The sequence below is a fragment of the Musca autumnalis genome, unplaced genomic scaffold, assembly GCF_047663935.1.
Source record: "Musca autumnalis isolate F117 unplaced genomic scaffold, ASM4766393v1 scaffold_4, whole genome shotgun sequence".
NCBI lineage: Eukaryota > Metazoa > Arthropoda > Insecta > Diptera > Muscidae > Musca > Musca autumnalis.
In genome coordinates, this window is record NW_027411977.1 from 196,386,559 (window position 1) to 196,410,739 (window position 24,181).

General features: G+C 34.5%; 2 protein-coding genes and 1 long non-coding RNA gene across 4 annotated transcripts in view; 2 read left to right on the forward strand and 1 right to left on the reverse strand.

The window, feature by feature from the left end:
• dysc (whirlin protein dyschronic) overlaps window positions 1-10,644 on the forward strand; it is a 417,061-nt gene extending 406,417 nt beyond the window's left edge. For both annotated transcript variants that reach the window (XM_073980697.1, XM_073980698.1), the window contains exon 12: window positions 9,591-10,644. In XM_073980697.1, the coding sequence (XP_073836798.1) occupies window positions 9,591-9,608 (18 nt within the window). In that variant the 3' untranslated portion in view covers window positions 9,609-10,644. The remainder of the gene's footprint in view (window positions 1-9,590) is intronic.
• LOC141400970 (uncharacterized) overlaps window positions 3,017-24,181 on the reverse strand; it is a 449,243-nt gene continuing 428,078 nt past the window's right edge. Inside the window, exon 4 of the long non-coding RNA XR_012412248.1 lies at window positions 3,017-3,537. This is a non-coding gene — a long non-coding RNA (uncharacterized lncRNA). The remainder of the gene's footprint in view (window positions 3,538-24,181) is intronic.
• LOC141400969 (whirlin-like) overlaps window positions 20,239-24,181 on the forward strand; it is a 32,365-nt gene continuing 28,422 nt past the window's right edge. The window contains exon 1 of the mRNA XM_073980705.1: window positions 20,239-20,316. The gene's annotated coding sequence lies outside the window, so the exon portion shown is untranslated. The remainder of the gene's footprint in view (window positions 20,317-24,181) is intronic.

The following is a 24,181-nucleotide window of genomic DNA, read 5'->3' on the forward strand; positions in this document are numbered from 1 at the left end:
AAATACTTTATTAACGTTGTGTGGATAACATAAAAACATTATCCACGTTATGTGAGTACTGTAAAAATGGTATCCACGTTATGTGGATGAAGTAAAAACCTTATCCGCCTTATACGGATAAAGTAACACACATTATCCACGTTATGTCGATACCGTTAAGATATTATCCACGTTTTGTGGATAACGTAAAAACATTATCCACGTTACGTGGATAACGAAAATACTTTATCAACGTTGTTTTGATAACGTAAAAACATTATCCACGAAACGTGGATAACGTAAAAACATTATCCACGTAATGTGGATAACGCCAAACTTTATCCACGTCATGTGGATGACGTAAAGGTTATCCACGTCATGTGGATGACGTAAAGGTTATCCACGTTGTGCGGATAATGGAAAAACGTTATCTACGTTATGTCGACAATATAACAACATTATCCACGTTATGTAGATAACGTAAAAACAGCATCCACGTTATGTGGATAACTCAAAACTTTATCCACGTCATGTGCATACCGTAAAAATATTATCCACGCTATGTGGCCAAAGCAAACACCTTATTCACATTATGCAATAACCTTAAAACATTATCCAAGTTAGGTGGATAACGTTGAAACATTATCCACGTTAAGTGGATAACGTAAAAACATTGTCCACGTCATGTGGATAAGGTTAGAACATTATTCACGTTATGTGTATAACGTAAAAACGTTATCCACGTTATGTGGATAAAGTAAAAACAATATCCAAGTTAAGTGGATGGAACATTTTCTCATTGTATTTATCTTCTTGGTTTTCTCTGCATTAACTCATCTTTTCCAGTCGCTTCTTGATTTCACAACACCGCATCTCCGTTTGTTCTCTCATCTTACCTCTCAGTTCTCATTGTCGTGAGAAACTGACGGATTGTATGATTCTTTTTGTAGTTGTGCATGGTTGACTCATTTCGGCCAGATCGTCTACAGTGCTATCATTAAATGTACCAAACTTCTTGGCCAACAAACACTCTTACTCTTACCACAATACAGCGATCGGCTGAGCATTCGAATCAAAACAAAAGACATAACCTCAAAGCAAAATGGTGATGGGAAAGCAAAACAAAAGCATACAAACAAACCCAAATCATAAAGAAGAGGTAAAATGAAAAAGTACTTGGCTAAGATATCATAAAACAAGTCAAACTTAGAGCCATAATAGTAACAACAATAACAACAAAAACTTGTTAACAAACAGGCCAACAGGCTGTAATAATATTTCTGGCTTTTTATAGTTACACTACACTTGAAGAGTGTTCTGGTTTTGGTTTACTTTTTTCTGGAGAGCGAGATAGAGAGAGGATTTCTTTTATTATCCCCATAACAAAACTGTTGGCAGCTGCTGTAGACTATGCGCAGACGCATACGCACTTTGGGTACTTTTCCATTTAAGTTTGGCCAAAGCTATGTTTGTACGAGTTATATGTATGATTAAGTGGCCGGCTTTGTATGAGAAACCGATCTATGACCATGTTTGGCTTGCAATTCATGTTCTTCGTCATTGAAGGTACCACAAAAAAAAATAGCAAACATTTTCACTGTAGAGGAGGGATGGGAGAGACTTCGAAACCAAGAACATGTTGCAGATAAAAATAAGCAAAAATAATAGTCATAATAATTGGTAACAATGCCACCACATTCAGAACATGTAACGCAAATCTAGACTAAGGCCGTACAAGGCAAACAAACGATATTGAAGACCGGCCAAAACGAACTTAACAAACCAAACAACCAACCAACCGACCAACCAGGCTAAGATTATTTAAGATTCTCAGGCATACTTACAGATTGTTTTTGTTTTTTTTTTCATTTTCGTAATCGAAACGACATTTGATCTAGAAAAGTTAATGCTGCTACATGTGTGGAAATAGAAGGTGTATTTAGGCGGAGTGATGGGTATTTTGGGGAAATATCTTTGTAAGGAACAATGGTGTATTGTTTGAAAAACATTTTCTATTCGATTCACTGTCTATGTAGGGTAGTCCAATGGGTCTATCTTGTATTGCCACTAAACTTGAGTTGCGTTGTCAGTTGTCTGCGCGACTGAGACGAAATGTTGTACCATTAATGTCAACTCAACTGGGTGGTCGATAAACATGTTATCGATCAGTGTTTTTTCAAACTTGTGACCTCTATTCTCCAAAAAAAAATAAAAAACATTTTAAAAATAATTGCGCTTTGGATAACTCTTTTGTGTATTCTTTACAATATTTTAATATTTTGGCTGAGTTTTCGAGCAAATTTGGAAAACAACCCAAGATTGGAATATAACCTGCCCATTGAATCTTCGGATCGTCAAGTTTTATTTGCTGTCCCAAAAAATGATAAGTTCGGTGGAATTATTTTTTGATGATGAAGAAAATGTACAGGACATTGCATCTATTAGAAGAAATTTGAGCGACAAGTCGAATCCATTGGAATTGCCATCTGCACTGTAAGCTGATGATCATGTGGAAAGATCTGTATAATCAGTAAATTATTTCAAAATACGCCTTAAATATTTTCGATTGCCAAAGAATGCCGCAGTTTACGTTGTGGAAACGTTAAAGGATGACTTCAAAGTAAGTTACAGATCAACAGCAACACCCCCACTTTTAAAAGTGTGCGCAGCGTTGTGATTCTTGCAGGAGGGAAGTTTCCAAAAGTCCCATGGCAATGATTTCAACAATTGCATGGCTCAATCTACATTGTCGAAAGTATGGAAGGAAGTTGTCCACTTGATAGAGGACAAATTGTGCCAAAATTGGATCGTTTTGAAGTTGACAGAGGAGGAAAAAAGGCAAAATAAAAACCATTTTTATTCAAAAACGAAAATCCCTGGTGTAGTTGGCTATATAGATGGAGGATGTTCGTCATTTGTACTTAAACTGAACCTACTGTATCTTTCACCAAATTTGTCACCATTTGCAAAAGATTTGCTGATGTCCGCTCCAAAGGCGATAAATTCACTTATTGTGATGGACCACCACCAGTGTCGATGAAGTTTATTTTATTTTGAGGCATTTTCTTTTTCAACTTTGCTTTAAAGTGAATCCAGACTCTGCCACTCTTCATACGTTCGTGTTGGAGGTTCAGGGCTGTTTAAACTGTCCGAAATGGACCTCCACGCTTCATCCGCTGTGGTTTTGGTTTCACCAAAACTCCCGAACTCCTCGGGCTAAGTTTGGATTTTCACTCAGTTTATCAATTAATATTTTTTTTTTATTAATATTAATAATAAAACTGCTGCTTTGTCGTTATTTTCACCATATTGATACACAAAATTAATTAATGATGCAAAGAATCAATAATTGTTAATAAAATGTTTATTTTTCCTTCTATTTTACTTCTTGTTTCTTCGAAAATGTTCACTGCAACTGAAAATTTGTGGTTGCTGAAAAACAGCCGCTTCGTCAACTGAGATTCGCAACTTCAGTTGAGAGTTGCCATACGTGGATCAATTTTGACAACTGGCAACGTCACTCAACGATAATTGTTATCGAAGATCGACCCCCAAAGCCTTCGAGGTAGCAAGAAATACATCTTGACACCACTTCGGGAGTGCCCAATGTAAAGTATTTGAACATTTGTGAGCAAAATAAAAAAGAAAGTGTGAAATTTACAATTTTATTTATATATTCCGATGTAATATATAATATTCAATGTTATTCTGCTATCCTAGAACTGATGTCGTAATGTGATTCCGAATTTGGTATTACTGGTCTAAACTCACGTTTTTGTTATGTTGAACAAAATCACCATATAAACTGATTTGGCGAAAACTTGATACTTCGTAGTTATACCTTCAGCCTTTAGGCTAGAAAGGCTATATACTCTTTGGTACGACCAAAAATGTGCCTCATCGAAATAACGGGTTAAGACCCCAAGAATGTTTGGACGAAATTCGTTTAAGACAATTTGGAGTCGAGTTAGCCATGTCCGTCTGTCTGTCCGTCTGTCTGTCTGGCTGGCTGGCTGGTGCGCACGATAACTCTAGAACAGATCAACCGATACGAACCAAATTTTGGATATCGTAATATTTTGTCCAAACTTAGTTAAAGTTCGAAAATGGGCTATATCGGTCCACTTCGTCAGGTACCTCCCCCACAAAAGTTCCAATTTTATCTGTAAGATGGTGTGAGCGATAACTCTCGAAGGAAGCAATCGATTTGGTCCAAACTTTGCACATCGTATTTTACCTTCCAGATATAGATCGGGTTCGAATATGGACTATAACGGTCCACTCCTTCTGGTACCTCCCACACAAAATTCGGATAAATTGACGCTTAAGAGCTGCTCTCAGATCGTTTTGAAATTTATTTCAGTAAGTTGTCCATTCGGGACCCTTAACGACGTTACAATTTCTTTCTTACGCAAGTCCATACTTCCTGCGATATTGGGCAACATTTTCCAAGAAACCCTGACGGCACCAACCAAATTGCAAACCCGCAAGATAATTCTCGCAGGGAGTTTCTGATTGGTGCAGACTTTGCACATCATATTATTTCATCCAGTCATGTATCAGGTTGGAATATGGGCTATGGTCCACACCTCCCACACAAAATTCAAAAAAAAGTGAGGTTTAAGAGCTCCTCTCGCATCGTTTTGATTCTTCTTTCAGTAGGTTGTTCTAGCGGCCTCATTTACAACGGCACAATTTTTTCCGGAGTATGTTAATACTTCCTGAGATAATGGCCCAAAAGTTCCAAATCCCTGCCGGCACACACTAAAATGGCTATTGTGGAAGATAACTCTTAAACTTTTTCAAAAATTTTTTACGTACTTAGCTTAACTTAATTTAATATTTCCGGCCCTTCTGAAGAAGTTTGGTACATTTTATATAATCGGCATAAATATTGTGTTTGGTTTGGTTTTATTGTTCTTTTTTGTTTTGTCAGTGGCCGTATATATAGTGGGGTATATCTCCGTCTGTATAGCTGACTGATACTTTCTTACTTGTTTTTTATTCAAATTTAGTTCAGGTTTGAACATGAGAAATATCGGCTACAACTCCCATAAAAGTTCGATATTTCTAGTTAAAATGGTGAGTACGATAACTTTCGATGGTAGTAACCGATATCTTCCAGATATATATTAGTTTCGAATTCGGGTTCTTCCCACACAAAATTTTGCAAAAGTGTAGCTAAAGAATATGTATCGGTACGTTTTGAAATGTTTGTAAATGATTTTTTTGTTTTTGCGGGGCAAGTCCATACATCCTGAGATAAAGGCCCAAAAGTTCTAAAAAACTCTGCCGACATCAACTAACTGTCGAAACTTTCGTTTCTTCCTAACATACACTAAGTCCCATTAAAGTTTATACCACATACATACCAAAACACCTTTGAATACCTACCTCACAAAATTTCGCTTATAAGTAGTTTCAAGGCTACTCGGGTTCGTTTTGAACATTTTAGCGAAGGCACACTCCTATTTACAGCCATACAAAATTTTTCCATGCTTCCTGATATAATGGCCAAAAGCGCTAAATAATAATTCTCTCATACATAAATTAAGTTCGAAAATGGGCCATATCGGACTACTACTTCCGAAACCTCCCTCACAAAAGTTAAAAATTTGTTCGAAGACAGTCCATGTGATTCTGATCACAATATAATTTTTTCATGAGCATATCCTGAGATCTAGGCCCAGAATTGTCCCAGTATTTAGCGCCATTCCTTCATACACCTCTCGCAGTAAAAGTTTTAGTAGTCCCTTTGGGATTTGTTAAAACGCGAGGCTATAATTATAATATAATGTAATTATAATAATGGTCCGAATGTTCCGAACGATGGTGAAATTATTATCCCCACTATTTATAGCTACCTCACATATTTCTTACGCCAAAAACTTCCGAAACGTCTTTTCTCCCACGAAAATGTTTTTCGTTTTCAGTTGCAGATTTCCTCTACTGGACTGGCTGAGTCCATAAAGAATCAGGCGACGTGTGAGTGGGTTTAACTGGGTTAACCTTTGAACAGCCTGTGCAAATGCATCGGTGTGAATGCTATCCAGCCTGCCTGATAGGCTTGTCGAACTTGAGGTTCTCGTTTGTACCGTTGGACCTGTCTCTGTCTAGATTATGAAGACCTCTCATGTAGTGGCATTTTTTTAAACTTTAAAATTACATGTTTAAGTTTTTCAAACCACAATAAAAATAAAAAAGGAAGGCTGAGCCAATTTCGAACATAAATTTTATTATGTCAAAAATGTCAAAAATGAAGCAGGTGAGACAGCTTATGTACTCAGGCCTTAACAGTTTTTTATACCCTCCACCATAGTATGGAGGGTATATTAAGTTTGTCATTCCGTTTGTAGCACATCGAACTAATCATTTGCGACCCTATAAAGTATATATATTCTTGATCAGGATAAAATTCTAAGACGATCTAGCCATGTCCGTCTGTTGTAATCACTCTAGCGTCCGCAATAATTGAGATAGAGTGCTGAAATTTTGCACACGAGAGTATTTTTGCCATAGGCAGGCCAAATTCGAAGATAGGCTATATCGGTCCACTCTTTGGTATAGCCCCCATATAACGGTACCTCCGGATTTGAGGTATTTTGACGTTCTTCGCCACATTTGCAGACCGAATTAGCTATAATTTTGCACTTAGGGTTCCTAGTGATCAACAAACTTATATACCAAAGGATATGGGCATAGCTCCATGTTTTGGTATAGTCCCCATATAACGGTACTTCCGATTTTCGGTATTTTGAGAATTTTAGCCACAATTTTTAACCGAACTATCTGCAATTTGACGTTTGAGGTTCCCAGTGGTCATGAAATATCTCCACCAAACAACGTCAACATAGGTCCATGTTTTGGTATAGCCCCCATACAACGGTACCTCCCGATTTTCGATATTTTGAGAATTTTAGCCAGAATTTGTAACCGAACTATCTGCAATTTGACATTTGAGGTTCTCAGTGGTCATGAAATATCTCCACCAAACATCGTCAACATAGGTCCATGTTTTGGTATGGTCCCCATATATCCGTACCTCCCGATTTTCGGTATTTTGAGCATTTTAGTTACAATTTTTAACCGAACTAGCTGTAATTTGCCATTTTTAAGTTCTCAGTGGTCATGAAACATCTCCACCAAACATCGTCAACATAGGTCGATGTTTTGGTATGGTCCCCTTATAACCGTACCTCCCGATTTTCGGTATTTTGAGCATTTTAGTTACAATTTTTAACCGAACTAGCTGTAATTTGTCATTTGAAGTTCTCAGTGGTCATGAAACATCTCCACCAAATATCGTCAACATAGGTCCATGTTTTGGTATAGCCCCATACAACGGTATCTCCCTATTTTCGGTATTTTGAGAATTTTAGCTGCAATTTTTAACCGAACTAGCTGTAATGATCGGTATTTTGAGAATTCTAGCTACAATTTTGTCTATTCAAAAATAATCGTCAATATAGGTCCATGTTTTGGTATATCCCAAATATAACTTTACCTCCCGATTTTCGGGAATTTTCAATGGTCACGAAATTTCTTCACTAAAATTCGTCAACATGGGTCCATTTTTGAGGATCTACATTGTTTTGATGAAACTACCCTCAATTTGACTCTTGAAGTTCCCTGCAGCTATAAAACTTTTCCGCCAAAAAATTTAAAGATAGGTAGACTCTTTGATATAGCCCGTAGGTGGTACCTTTCACCTAGCTGAACATATTTTTTTAGATTAGATTAGATAACACTGTGCAACAAAATGGAGGTGAAAGTCTGGGGCACGGAAAGTTCCTCTTGGGGAAGAAAGGCCTTGGTGAGTATATTATGAACCCCGAAGGACAGATCCGACGTGAGTCGAACTTCCGCGTTATGGCGTGATGACATTTTTGTTAGAGACCCTGTGGGCAATCAGGAATTAGCGTTATATCTTTGTTCACTGTTGCTTAAGTGCTCTACAAAAACAACAAACAAAGATATAATGCTAATTTTTGATGGCTTACAGGGTCTCTTGCAAAAACTTCATCACGCCATAACGCGGAAGTTCGACTCACGGCGGATCTGTCCTTCGGGGTTCATAATATACTCACCAAGGCCTTTCTTCGGGGTTTTTAATATACACACACCAAGGGCTTTCATCTCCAAAAGGAATTATCTCTGCCCCAACGTTTGTGTTCACAGTGTAATTTAAGCAATAGTGGGAGGCAGTAGGAGTCTATCCATTGTCGAAAAGTTGTTCCACCTAAAATTGTGAAAGGACCCTAATTATTCAATTTTAATTAAGACTATTTTATGGTAGAGGGTATAAAAAGTTCGGCCCGGCCGAACTTAATGACTTTTTACTTGTTATTATTATTATTATTTTCAATCAACAATTTTCGTCACTCCATTTTCATCAACTCTAGCAACTGTACTATTTTTAACACTGGAAAAACCCTACAATGCAATTAAAGATAATTCTAATAATAGCTTTTTATTCCTAGGAAGATACATTCACATGAATCCTATGGAATTACAGACTAATCCCACAGCTGCTTTTAAATCTGAATCTATAAACATATCATAAAGAAATAAAATTATAATTAAAGTAGTTATTTTTAATCTGCTTCCAATAGCATCAATTTTATGGAGCGGAAGTAATACATTATTGAATTTTATGAAGATTATAAAAACAGCCCAGTCATTGTCAGTTACATGCCGTCGAATGGGATTATAGGATAATCTGCTTATTGGGATTGTGTTTGCTTGCAAATATGTATGATTGGAAAATTATATGTGGTTCAAATTAAGGCGATCATCATGGAAAGCTCTATCTGAAATACATGGAGTTGAAAGAATTGTTCTGTTTAACGAATGTGGTTCAAATTAAGGCGATCATCATGCAATCCTCCATCTGAAATACATGGAGTTGAAAGAATTGTTCTGTTTAACGAATGTACAGTCGATGTTCTAGAGAAAATAGAGAAAATTCGTTATCAAGAGAACATTTTGTGTGGGAATTCATAGTTTTCTGTTATCGTTATAGATAATTATTCCTTATAGAAACTTCATTGCAGAGAGGTTCGACAGTATGTAGATATAAAATGGAAAAGCTCAAACATTACAGTCTCCCATACAGAATGTTCTCTACTACTTAGTAATTCATTCCTTCCCATAAGTTACGTTATTACCAAGATCGACTGTACTTCCACCTCTAGCTGTCTTTTGCTTCCTAAACTTATCTTTAATCTTCTTCAAATTCTACAATTTATTCTTATGCCTTATGCCTTTGCCTTAAACTTGGCTTAAAAACTTTCTATGAAAGCTTCCTCCATTAACATTAAAGTACACATCTTTCTTTCATACATCTTACATTCTTTATCACAGTTTGGCCATGGATCAACAAAACAAAGAATGGTCTTAAAACGCTCATTGTGTTGAGCTTTACTTTGGAATGTTAATAATCAATTATTTCATTAATCAAAAAGAAACAGTTTGTCTTATAACTTTTTTGTCGTTTTTCTTTTTCTTCCTTTCTTTTTATTCTTTCTATTTTAATTTCTTGCCTTTGCATTTGGATTGCAACAATACTATAATTAATTGTTAACAACATCAACAAAAAACAAAAACAACAGGAACAGGTAAGCTTTTGAATGCCGTTTTTTAAGTGTTTTATGCTTTTACAATTACTTTGTAAGCTTTATAATTACCCTAACAGACTTTTTGAATAAAATGATAAGAAAATAAAACAGGGAGGAGAAGAAGAACTCAAGTTATGTTCAGATAATAAAAAAATCAAATTAAATTAGGTTTGAAAAACAGGGAAAACTAAAACAAAGTTTATACACACAAAACTACACACAACAAAAAAAAATACACACACACACTCCAACGAAATAGAATCACCAGAATTCACAAATTCATTAATGAACATAATGGAAAAATTTGTATACAGATTTTAGTAAACAAAATTCCTAGAAAATATTGTAAAACTAGACGAAAAATTAGTGAATTAGTTTTAACAACTATTCTTAGTATAGAGACAAAGAATCAAACACCTAAACATGTTTTTTCGGAGATTTTCGTACTTCTTTTTTCCATAGGAAATTTAGAAATATTGTTTAGAATTTCCAATGAAGTCTGGTAGTCTTTTAGAAGGCTATTTAAATTTCACTTCCCCCTTCAACTTTTTCATGATATAGGTTTTGTAGATTATAAAGTAAGATTACTTGAAAATCTTTAGAGACTTTTCATTGAAGTCCTTTAGAGGTATATATTTTTTAGAAATTAAGTATTTAGAAAAGTACCCAAGTATTGTTCAATTCCTAAGATACCCAATTTTAGAGTTTAGAGTAATAACACTGTGTGTTTTGATGCTTATTTTAAAATTAAAATAAAAAACATAAGAAAACATCGCATAATTTCGAACTAATGACATAAATATATAAGAATTATTTTCTAAGACATTTAATTTTTCAGAAATTTCACCAAAAATAAAGTGAGTTTTAAATTTATTAGTGTTGGCTAATATCGTTCATTGAACGGAACGATCGTTCTCGCCCCTTTTCTTAAAAGGTTCAAATATATTGTCAGAAAAACAAAATCGATAATATGATTGAAAAAGGACCTATATGAACGAAAGAATAGTTTTTTTGAACCAGTTAAAATTGACCCATAGCGAACAATTTTACGCGAGTGGTATTTGACCTAATTATTCGCCTAAAAGATCCACTTTATACATGCATCCCGTATAAAATCATCAATACCCTACATATGTTAGTATATATTTTTTAGTTTTTTTAGTCTATATTTTTGCATTTAGGATTCTCAGTGGACATCCATACCCGGGCTACCTCGATGCTAAACGTTCATGAGAGTCCTTGTGTTCACTCGGGGCCAGCGTTGCCAGTATTTTTTAGACTCTTTTCCCCAACTTGTCTAAAACTTTTCCCCAAATTTCCCCAGATTTTATTGAATTTCCTCAAAAAAATCCCCACAAATTTTTTAACAAATAATTACAAAAAATCGAAATTAGTTTTATTTTACTATTGAAATTCATATCATTAAACTTGTAAAGTATTCTATACACTTATAAATGCATTAAACTAACGATATTGAAAACTTCACTTTTAAGTGATTCAGAATCATTAGTCTCATTGGATTTATGAAAATTTTTATAATGAAAGGGTTGTGACATTTCTTTATGTGGGTCAAAATTTCTACAACAAATGGAGTTGTTAGAAAATTGATTATTTATTCAAGTAACTGCAGTAACTGCTGCATTTTATTTCTGAATATGGTTCAAAATAGAAGACTCTTTCTACTTAAGAATTACTTGTTGGAACGGAAAACATATTTAATACCATCTCCAATTTACGAATCATTATGCATTACGATTCGTAAACATCCGTGGAGATTTTTGTGTTGACAAGTGGTTCTAAAAAGGTTCGCATAGAGCTAAAATTGTATTGACCCAGTGAATTGCTGCAAATATTGGGTTAAAATTGCTTTGAATTTAAATTGCATATTTGTAGGCATCGGTTTCAGCATTTGTATTAACAGAGTTAAAGATATTCGGCACTGGTCTTTTTAACTTTAATAATTGTTTACTCAAAAAAAGTACAAGTCAAAATTAAAGTCTAGATCCATGGCTCCTCATGGTAAACATGCCGAGTCGTTTCCGATCGATTCCACTATTTTTTCAATATCTTCTTAATATTTTTATTAATGGTTTCAATATTCGAGTGCACAGGAAAAAATGCATATAAGCAATGTGCATCGGTTTAAAAATTTAGATTACGGCCCGTTCTTACATCTTTTTTTTAAAATCCCTTTTTGTTATACCTTACTTTAAGAAAAAATTCCACTTCAAGCAATACAGTATGTGTACGTCAAATTTACTCAAATCGGATTGGTTGATTTGAATTTGATCTCAATTTTAAAAGGAACACAAAGTTTCTTTTATTTATCTGACACTTATTATTAAAGCAAACTTGTAGGAATAAAAAACGGTTTATCTGTCCGATATCGGCCAACATTTAACTACAAAAAGGATATAATAACGGGCCTAAGCATATTTATCTCTTTTTAATTGGAGCGATGCATGTTAAATAAAGTTTAATTTCATCATTGCCCATCAATCCAGAAATCATTTTTACAGTTAAGTCCCCTTCAGCAGTATAAATGATGGAAAATGTTATTTCAATTCAAGCCACTGTTCTAGTGTGCTATCAGTCGTCGAACCGCATGATAACACTTCAAATCTGTCATAAATTATTACAGCTGCGACCCCGCGTGCTCTATTACTCCGAGTATTCACGTACAGAAATTAAAAAAGGTCAGATAATCTGAAGTAATTAGTCAAAAACGAAATTCCCCAAAAATCCCCAAATATTTTTCAGATTTCCTCAACATTTTCCCAATTCCCCAAGTCGAAATTTTTTTCCCCATTTCAAATAAAAATTCCCCAAATTGGGGAAAAATCCCCAATACTGACAACGCTGCTCGGGGCTTTTTGTATGGGACATTGATGCTCAAATTATTTTGTTCATTTGTTTCTCTGAGAGTGTCTTTCCTTTGCTAAACCACGGCAGATGAGAAAAAAAGAACGTGTGTTGTTGTTGTAGTCACGTTAACGTATATGGATGATCTTGGCTGGTATGGGATCTTTTATAGGGATTGGTAAGTCGACTTTCGATAAATCGACTTTTTGCTTTTGTCTGGAGGGAAAATCGCATAATCGATTATCTTCGAATCGTTTTTTTTTTTTTAGTTTTCCAGCAGATGTCCTCTTCAGTCCAATATTATAAGCATTTTCATGGAGAAACTATCTGAGAAATTCAAAGTTTTTATAATTTCATCTACCCTAGACCACTATGGCAACAAATCGAAATAATGGCCCTAGACCAATTATGAGCACGAAGAGAGCATTGGTATGGTAAATCGTACGAAAGCGTAAAGGCGAGTGATCATTTTGTTCATACATGCCCTAGACCCACCTTTATATACACATACCAAAATATGTAAATGTTTTGACCGGCAACTACAGATTGTTGTATTTTATTCTCGTAATTATGCAACCAATAGAATTAAATTTCATATTGTATTAATCGAAGGCTATAACATTTATGTAAGGCGAGAAAAAGTCCGTTGCTGATGTTCAAAGAAATGGCTAAAATATATTCACCATAATGGGTTGAATTCTTTGAATTCTGAAGTAACATCTCAAGTCGTAAGAGGCTCATGTCCCATGGACACTGAAAATCAATATGCGTACATGGGCTACGAACTTCGTAGTACAAAGTTTATATCCTTAAAAAAAACTATGAATAAATAAAATCAATTGTAGAGAAGTTTTAGACTACAACAAATAAGAACGGCATTAAGTTCGGCCGGGCCGAACTTGTTATATCCTCCAAAACGAGTTGTATTGAAGTAAATTGGAACAATGCGTTTCCTTTCGTTTATGAAGAAGACTAAATACCAAATCTCAACAATCTCAAAATACCGAAAGCCGGAGGTACCGTTCTAAGGAGGGGGAGGGGGGGGGGAGGCTATATGAAGGCGTGGCCCTATACCGGTGGAAAGTTGTATATCCCTAAACTAAGTACCAAATTTCAGCCATTTCAGAGGAATATTGAGGCCACAACCATCAAGATACCGAAAATCGGGAGGAATTATTCTATTGGATCTATATAAAGGCGTGGACCTAACCGACAAATTTTATATAGAAATGTTATACCTCAAATGACGACCAGAAAGTTGTATACCCCAAATGAAAACTAAGTACCAAATCTCATCCATTTCAGTGGACCGGGGGGCCTATAAGAAGGCCAACAAAATTCTGGAGGAAAGTTGTATACTCCCAACTAAGGCTAACAGACAGTTTCTGTATGTCGAAAGAATAATGTGTGCGAATGAAAAGGGGGTGTTTCATTTAGTTTTCGAAATAATTTTACCTTTGCTTTTGCTTCAAAACAAAAAAAAAAACACACAAGAGTTTTGACGTGTTTCTTTCGCACACATTCTTCTTTCGACATACAGAAACAGGCTGTAAGTACCAAATTTCAGCCATTTCGGTGTGATAATGAAGCTTAAACCTTCAAAATACCGACAATCGGGTGGTACCGTTCTAGGGGCTTTATCAAAACGTGGACCCATATAGCCCATTTGTTTTTGTAACTACTCCGGACAATTTGATAATCCGGACACCGCCAAACATGTGGTGTCCGAGTTACCGAGACTGTACTGTATATCACGCTGTGAAAAAGAAATTTATGAGTCCATGTTTCTTACCTTCTTACTAATGCACTCTTTAAGCGGTCAGTCAGTTTTGAATGCCAGTTTTTATCGATTTCCGACAAACATGTACGTGTGAGCTAATCTGTCATTCAAAACTGGCAGTGTGTACCCAGCTTGTGTTACTGCAATCTCGGTAACCATAGGGAAAACTATCATCTTGTGAATGGTGTTTTTATGGCGGTATTTAAGTGAGATTGGGATGTATTTATTTCTGTGGGTTGTTTATCTTATGTTCTCGGTCTCGTTAACAAAAATATAAGCAAAAAATCTCATTAAACCGCAACCAAACCTAGTTTTGGACCATGTTGACGATATTTTGCGATTTTCCAAATTTTGTTGACGATTTTACGATTTTTTGAAGATTTCCGAAAAAAACTGTCGGCAACACTGTATAGCGCTCTTATAACGGTACCTCCCGATTTAAGGTATTTTGAGAATGTTAGCTACCTTTTCCGCCAAAATTGGCTCCAATTTGGCAAGTTTCAATGAGTCAAAAAACTTTTGTACAGGCCCCATATAACGGTACCTCCCGATTTAAAGTATTTTGAGGCTTTTAGCCACATTTTTGGCCGCGTTAGCTGAAATTTAAAATGACCAAACAACTTCACTAAAAATTGGTATAGCCCCCATATAACGGTACTTCCCGATGTAATATATTTTGGGGATTTTAGCTAAAATGTTTAACCGAACTAGCTGTAATTTGACCCAAAAAAAAACTCCACCAAAAATCGTCCATGTTTTGAAATAGCCTCAATATAACGGTACCCCCGATTTTCAGTATTTGGTATAGCCCCTATAGAACAATACCCAGCAATTTTCAGTATTTTGAGGATTTTAGCTAGAATTTTCAAAACGGACTAGGTGTAATTAACGTTTGAAGTTCTCAGAGGTCCCGAAACTCCTCCACCAAAAATCGTACAAATAGGCACCTCGTATAAAGGTACCAACAGATAGAAGATATTTTTGGGCACATTTTCTGACCTAATTTAGGCATTTGGGATATACGTGGCCGAATAATTTTTGCACCCAACAGGTAACTAATTATTCCATTTTAGTTTAGAGAATTTTATGGTAGATGTTATTAAAGTTCGACCCGGCCTAACTCAATGTTTTTTTATTTGTTCTGCTTAATCTGGCTTGGGTCTATCTCCAGTTGTAGAAATTTGGCTTCTTCGATATATTGGAGTTTGCTGAGTAGCTTTTGCAGCGGTTGAAAATGTGCAGGGTGTCGTGCGGGCAAATGACGCATGTTGGGCAGATGTGTTGCACGGTGCGATCGATATTTGCCCAATAAGGATTAGGCGACTGCAACATCCAGAGCGTATTTGAGCCAAAACTACTCTGGTTTGTCGTGGCAGCTGACGCTCCTGAGCTTAGATATATGGGGGATATAAAATACATTATATTTGCTTTTGGCTTTAGCAACTACGTCCGTGTTAATGCTATTTAAACCTGCTTGATATGCTTGTTGATCTAGGGGTTATCTCCTGTATCGTTGGACCTCTTCCTCTAAAACGTAAATATCCTTCTTGATGTGCCTGGGTGTGTCGGGCCTACCAACCTGATGGTGATTGGGATAGCCCTCAAGGCAACACTCGAGCAAATACTGCAACGAAAGCATCTCATTGCGTTGCTGTACTGGAAGAATCTTTGCCACCTCATGTAAATGGTCCACTGAAGACATGAGGTTGCACCCTGTTGCTGTTCTTAGGGCGAACGGATTGAAGTACAGTGAGTGTCAAAAATATTCGGTTTTCAATTTCACCAATAATAACACCTCAGTATTTTAGAAGCCCATACCCAATATTCAAAAAAACCAAATGCTTAAAAAATGCTGGTCCTGTCGCAATTAAAAAAATGTATGTAACATGGATCCATGGCAACTCTATAAGCGAGAATAACAAAGAAGAAGTTGTTAACCCTGTTTTCTATGCGTCAAAAATATTCGGTTTTTGTAACTTTTGTTAAATATTTTGGCAAAAAACCGGTCAATATCGAACTTTTTCTGCAATATTAGTATAAATTTCAATAATTGCGAACTGAATCTTTGTTCCTATGTGCAAAAATATAATATTTCATAGCTAATTATTAAAATTTAGGGCTAAGGAAAAACGCTATCCTAGAAAAGAGAAAACTGTTTATATTTATTTATAAAAACGGCAATGACTTTCAGAAGATAGAAAATATGTACTTACATTCCAAAAAAATCGAAAGGATAAAGCCTTTCATGGCCTTGTAACAAATCACAAACCATCGGCTTATTTACGTGACCAAAAATCTAGTTCAAATTTCGCTTGATGTACCTTCAAAACTTGATGTACATCAGAAACTTGGTGAAATGGAGTTAGTTTTGAATGTCTAAGCAGGAAAATCAGTATACCACCAAGTTTCCGGCCTTTCTGTGTACTCCAACACAAAAAGTAAGAAGGAGCTTATTGGAGACATGTATTTATCAATGACTTATGATGTGTTACATGTCCATGAAAGGCTTTATCCTTTCGATTTTTTTGGAATGTAAGTGTATATTTTCTATCTTCTGAAAGTCATTTAGAACTCGGTGATCAATTTTGAGAAAATTAAGGGCGGTTTAGCCTTAATTTTCCAGGAGGTTCCTCTACCTTCCCTCCCAGTCCTTGATTTGGCTGGCTTATGTGTTTCACGAAATCGATTATTTCTGTATTTTCGTGACTTTAGCACATTATTTCAAATATATGGTCTGTTCCAGTACTGCACATTTCTACACATTTTTACTATTTTTTTCGATAACATAAAGGAAAAATCGGTTATCGGAGTAAAAATGTGTAGAAATGTGTAGTACTGGAACAGACCAATATTCGACTAAATATTCAAAAATAAGCAAAAATTCCCTTTATTTCTGCCGTTTTTATAATGAAATATAAACAGTTTTCTCTTTTCTAGGATAGCGTTTTTCCTTAGCCCTAAATTTTAATAATTTGTTATAAAATATAATATTTTTGCACACAGGAACAAAGATTCTGTTCGCAGTTATTGAAATTTATACTAATATTGCAGAAAAAGTTCGATATTGACCGGTTTTTTTGCCAAAATATTTAACAAAAGTTACAAAAACCGAATATTTTTGACGCATAGAAAACAGGGTTAACAACTTGTTCTTTATTATTCTCGCTTATAGGGTTGCCATGGATCCATGCTACATACATTTTTTAATAGCCACAGGACCAACATTTTTTTAAGTATTTGGTTTCTTGGTTATTGGGTATGGACTTCTAAAATACTGAGGTGTTATTATTGGTAAAATAGAAAACCGAATATTTTTGACACTCACTGTAGGTGAATGAAATTTTGGTAAAATCTATTGTATGTACATAGGACCTTTGATATTGAAAACGGACTATGTAGGTCCACGGTGCGGTAAAGTCCCCGTACAAAGTGACGCGTAAGGCGTCGATGTTTTAAGGAATTTTTAAGATATTTGTTCCATTTGTCCACCGAATTGGTAGTAATTTGGTATTTTGTGTTTCCAGAAGCTAAAAACATTACTATCAAAAATTGTTTTTGTAGGTCCATGTTTTGATATAGCCCCCATAGGACGTTATCTCCCGATTTTCGGTGTTTTGAAGTTTCTAGCCTCAATATTCCTCAGAAATATCTGATATTTTGTATTTAGTCTTCGCTGGGGTTATAAAACTTTTCCCCAGAAATTTGTAGGTATAGCTCCCGTAGAACGGTTCCTCTCCAAATAGCTCCCGTAGAACGGTTCCTCTCGATTTTCGGTACTTTGAAGGTTATGCCCACATTAATTCACCGAAATGGCTAAAATTTCGCATTACCTTCGGAATTCCGGTATTTTAAAGTGTGTGGTATTAATATTCCACCGAAGTTGTTGAAATTGGTATTAAGTATTCATTTGGTGTATACAACTTTCCAGCTAAATTTTGTCGGTTTAGGTCCACGTCTTCATACAGCCCCCATAGAACTGCACCTCCTGATTTTCGGTATTTTGAAGGTTGTGACCTCAATATCCCACAGAAATGTCTTCGTTAAGGGTATACAATTTTCCACCTGAAATTTGTCGGTATAGATCCACGCCTCCATAGGACGATATCTCCCAATTTTCGGTATTTTTGAAGGTTTTTCGTCCTCCTTTGGGATGCAAAATGTTCTCCCAGAAATTTATCGGTATCGGTCGACGTTTTAATGTACACCCCATGGAACATTACATTCCAATTGTCGGTATGTTGAAGGGTTTAGCCTCATTATAACACCGAAATGGCTAAAATTTGGTATTTAGTCCTTTTCTGGGCTACAAGAATTTCTCTCAGAAATTTTGTCGGTATAGGTCAACGTTTTGATAAAACACCTCCCGATTACCGGTATTTTGAAAGTTATAGCCTCATTATTTCACCGAAAAAGCTGCAAGTTGGTACTTAGTCTTCAGTATAGGCCATGTCTTTATATAGTATAGTACTTTCGTATAGGTCCATGTCTTTATATAGCCCCCATAGAACGGTACCTCCCGATTTCCGGTAGTTTGAACGTCGTGTCGTCAATATTCCACCTCAGTGTTAGCTGGGGGTGCAACATTTTCCACCTGAAATTGTCGGTATAGGTCCATATCTACATATAGCCCCCATAGGTACCTCCCGATTTTCCGTATGTTGAAGGTTGCTGCTCAATATCCCATAGAAATGACTGACATTTGGTAGTTAGTCTTCGTTCACCACCGAAATAGCTGATATTTGGTATTACGTTTTTGATAGGGGTATGAAACATTCCACCAGAAATGTGCCGGTTGACGTCCCCAAATAGCCCCCATAGGACCGATATGACTGAAATTTAGTATTTAAACTGCCATGGGTTTATAAAATATTACAGAATATTTCGCTTTATTCGGAAAATTGTAAATATTGGTCCATGTTTTTGGAAAGAACAACGATGTCGCCCCTTATTAGCCGTTTTGATTATCTGTTCAGATATATGTACGTACTACTCCTGCAATAAAAGGAAGAGTTTAGTATATACGAAATTACACTAATTGTTCCTATTCACTCCAATACAGTTCGTGGTGGAGGGTATAAAATGTTCGGCCCGGCCGAACTTAACATTGTTCTTACTTGTTTTATTATTCATACTTCCCTGGTTATAGTCCCGAAAAATTTTTATAACTGAGTTGTAGACTGTGTTGATAGAATCTATCAGTTGAATAATTAGTCCCGCTGTGTTTGATCTTACCCCACAAACGCTTAAAAATGTTAACAGCAAATATGGATTTTTAATTTGTAATTATCTCTTTATAACATTTATATCCACAACACCTGCTGGAAGTGGGTGAGGAATAGTGAGAATATTTTATGTCGTTCGAAATTATGCGTAAAAATATAAAAAAAAAACTTATCTAACACACAGTGTTATTAATATCGTTTAAATTATACTTTCGTTATTTAAAATAATTAAATATATCTTATATATATTTGTTGTTGTTTCTTTTTATTTCCCTTTCTGTTTCTTCTGTATTTCTGGTATAAATATTTAAAAAAACATTTTTGCTTTTGGACTCATGACAACCCCATAACAATTAATTTTGTAAATTAATTTTTGTTGAAATATATATTCTCACCCCACCTTAATGTGCGTGCGTGTGTATGTGTGCGTAATTTAAAATATAAAAACTATGAATACTATTTTGTCCTATAATACCCCTAATATACCCTGAATTTTACAAACAAAAAAATCGATTATTTAAAAAAAATCCCCCCTAATGTCCTTTAATTTTATTTCTCTTCTCTGTCTTCCCCCTCAAAAAAAAACACCAAAAAATATTTCATATTTTTAAAAATACCATTTATTTTCTTCCTATTTAATTACTTTTGAATTTATATTTTTCATCTTTGTTCTCCTTTATGGCCTTTTTGTGTGGTCTTGTTGTTTCCCCCGTATTTTTGTTTCTTGTGTTGTTGTTCGTTTGTTTCTTTTTTCTCCGTTCATTGTACATTTCAGGGAGGCTACCTAGATGGATTACGTTCACATTTGGGTGGTTTAACACAACGTGTCAAATCATGGTATTGGGGACGACCTCTTGTAAGTGCAATTGTATTTTTCATTTGAATGCAAAAACAAAACAAAAAATTAACAGCAAATAAACCCAAAACAAACTCAATTCCAATAAAAAACCAATAACCTTAAAACAAGAAACTCAAAACTTTTTAAATGCACAATTTTGTTTAATAAAAAAATCTACTTTTGAAAATCAACAAAATTAAAATGAATTTCTTAAAATAAAATACAAGAGTTTGCAATTAAATTTGTTTATGTTTGTTTATTTAAATCAAGTGTATATTTTTTTAAAACATAGTTTAGATTTTTTTATTCTTCAGCCAGTAGGACTATCGAGTTTGTTCAATGACATTTTTTCTTTGTGGAAATTTGATTAACAATTATTGTCGTTGTCTCTGTTTTTTGATTTAGCAAAATTTAGTTGTTTATTGATGAAAAATGAAATTGATTTCAAAATCAAAAGCTTGCTTTGAAAATCTATCTCACCCTCAACTCCAAACCACCCACCCACCACTAATAACAATAACACCCCAACAACCACCTACTTACTAATGAACTAACTAACCAACCAACTAGTTTGTCAGTCAGTCACTCAAGTTGCAGTCAATGTTTCTAACCCCATAAAACCAAGAAAAAATCAAAATCTCCGTTTTAGTTGCACTTTGAATTTCAATTTAGTTTTAGAATTCTTTGTCTCAATTTGTTTAAATATAAAGAAAATTAACCTAGAACTTTTGTAAATCATTGTGTAAATGATAATCCTCCCTACCTTCCTTAACTCAAAAAAACAATTCTCGTAACAAATCAAACCCAAAATCTTAACTAAAGCAATTCTGTCAATTATGTGTAAGTATAGAGCGTTACTTATTTTATATAATTTCCAATTTTTTATCTCTCTCTTTATATGTGTTTGTGATTGTCATGATTTTTTTCAGTTTGTTTTCAATAACCAAAAAAACAATTTCATAATTTGTTAAAAGAAAAAAATATTTAAAATGATCCTAAAAAACTAGAACAACTACCACCAATAAAAAGTTTTCAATTAGCAAAAAAAACTAGAAAGAAATTCAAAGAAAGCTTGAAAAATATAATTGCACCATAACGCATGAGTCACCCTGTATTTATTTTAATAAATATTAAAAACAGTTGAATATGGTTATGAAGAAAAAACAAAAGTTAACAATTAAATATTAATTATTATAAATAACTACTTTATGTATTGAAAATTTTTAAATACTCCAACGCAAGCAATCAAATTTCTCAAAATTCTTTATAGCCTTATTTAACTGTTTTATAATTTCTTAGTTTAGTTGTGGTTTACTTTAAACCCTTTCTTTTCTATTGTGTTTCAATCATGCACCACTCCATATAATGTTGATTCAATTATTATTATTATTATTATATGTTTTTATAGTTAGTTTCCAATTTGAATTTTTTTTGTTTATATTTTTGATGTTTAGATGTAGTTTTTATTTTATTTAAACAAATAAATCTATGTTGGGCGATAATAAAAGAAATTATATTTAAGAATAACTTGCAGTCTTTATATCTTTCATTAAAAACAAATGGCTAAAAAAGAAAACAAATTACCTTTTTATACCCTCAGCATTTATGCTAACGAGGGTATATGAAGAAAAGACAAAATTTTTAGTTTTCCATAAAAAAAAAAAAATAAAATTTTTTTTAAGCTACATGAATGATTTTTGGTACATAGATTGGGAAAAAAATCCCATTCTTAAATCTGTTCGAGATACTGATTTTGGTTGTTGCGCGCAAAAGTTATGGCGGGTTCAATTCTGATAAAAAGAAAAAAATCTTTAAAAGACTCTAATCATTATATTGAGAAACTCTCTTAATTAGGGGCTCCCTACATACTATATGGTTACTGAGGTCCCATAACTTAGTGAAAAAGTTGTAAATTTTCGCGGAAATTAGGAAAGCATTCAAAACAATAGGTAGTTTACAACTTGGTCTAATAAAATTTAAGCTATTTATGCATCTGAAAAATATATAAAAAATATGTACGTAACCTAAACATCGCGAAGATTCAAATGAAACCAAAACTATACAAATCCGTTTAGCGGTTTGCATATTATAGCAAAAAACAAAAAATATATTGAGGAAATTTATAAAATTTTTGTAAGAGAAAATATTTATTAAAATTTATTTTGTGAGTTAGTTGAACAAAATGTAAGAAAAATAGGTCGGACTTTTTCTTCTATTTTAGTTAAATTCCACGCAATAAATCTCATTTTTTATTCTAATCACTTCTCGAAAACACGCTAACATCAAGCAGAAGATATGGATATCTTTCAAATAAATGTTGGGTTCCTTTAAATGGGGTATAATCTTGAAATAAAATTGTATCGGGTAATGTTCATTTTGAAATGCGTGTAAATCGCGAAATCCTCAAAATCACTTGATGCGCATGCGGTTTACCAATACAGCGAATTCTTCTCTTTTAATTTGTACACATTTGCCAGGATTTACTTTGGCCGCTAAGATGTAGCATCGTCTGCAGTTTAGTGTGCAACAAACTGTATTACGCTTATATTTTGCACAAAGTGCATACACTTTTTATGCGCATCCGATTTCAGTATCAACCGTGAAAAAATACATCGATCTAAACATATTTCAATAAAATCCATCAAGAACCGTGGATGTAGCATCACACAGTATTTTTTGGATAAATCGGATACAGCTCCCATGCCACTAAATTTTTCAAACCGCTGTTTTCGCAAAACCGCGAATGATGTGTCAGTTTTTCCATTGACAAGAAAAAGATCCACAGAAAATGCGACTAAATCCGCGATATTTTCAAAAACATTTTTCGCACATTTTTCGGTTTTTGCAGTTGCTGTTTTCGCCGTTCTACGGGATGGACTTTCACGATCTATGATTTATATGATCCGGGCCGCCGAAAAACTAAAATATCGCGGGGTACCAGCACACTCAAAAGGATATTGTAAATACTGTACCCAAAAAATAGGTTTTTTAGAAAAAATATCGCACTAAATTTTGGCCTTTGGCAGTAGATTACTCTGCTGCTGTGTGGGCTACATACTTAATATACATATCAGATTATGCGAAATCGCGAGTTCTTTAGTCCTATAATTGGTTTTTCGAAATATCCGAATGCGCGTCCCAGTTACATAAAAAATACAAAAAACACCTGAAATCCGGCTTCAAAATGTCAGCATCCATAAAAAGTAGATGCAGTGGACATTTTGGAAAGTGATACATTAGAAGTGTAATCTTCATTTTGTGTTCTCCAACTTTTACTTTGGACAGATGTCCGTCATTTGAATGGTTTAATCAGAAATCGAATAGCAATCTAAAAAAACTGTTTAGATTCAACGTGTTTTTACCTATGGTTTTTCCTTTACGCGGTCGTAACTACCACGTAAATTAATTTTTTTTGCTAAATTTTTGAGCTTTGTACAAAAACATCTAAATTAATCCAGCAATAGTCATAGTTACTGGCAAACTACAATAGTTCGCGTATTATAATAGTGCAAACCTTGGCTTCATGGAAACTAAAAAATTTTGACTTTTCCTCATATACACTTTCATATGGGCAAAATGTGCCTCGAGGAAATAATGGTTTTAGACCAAGCATGGTCACATTTGGCATGGCGGTGCCGATGATTTTCGGCAATTTATACGCACACGACCCGAATGCACAGAAAGAGCGTACAAAAGAGAACAAATGTTTTAATTTGTTATTGTTTTATAGCTTGCGTGAATACAAACATTGTTATAAGTTGCCAATATTTTGAATACATTCACATTTTCTCGTTCTCTTTTTGGTCATGCCTGTTTTAGACCCCAAGTATGTTTGGACAAAATCCGTTTCAGACAATTTGGAGTTGATTTAGTCAAGTCCGCC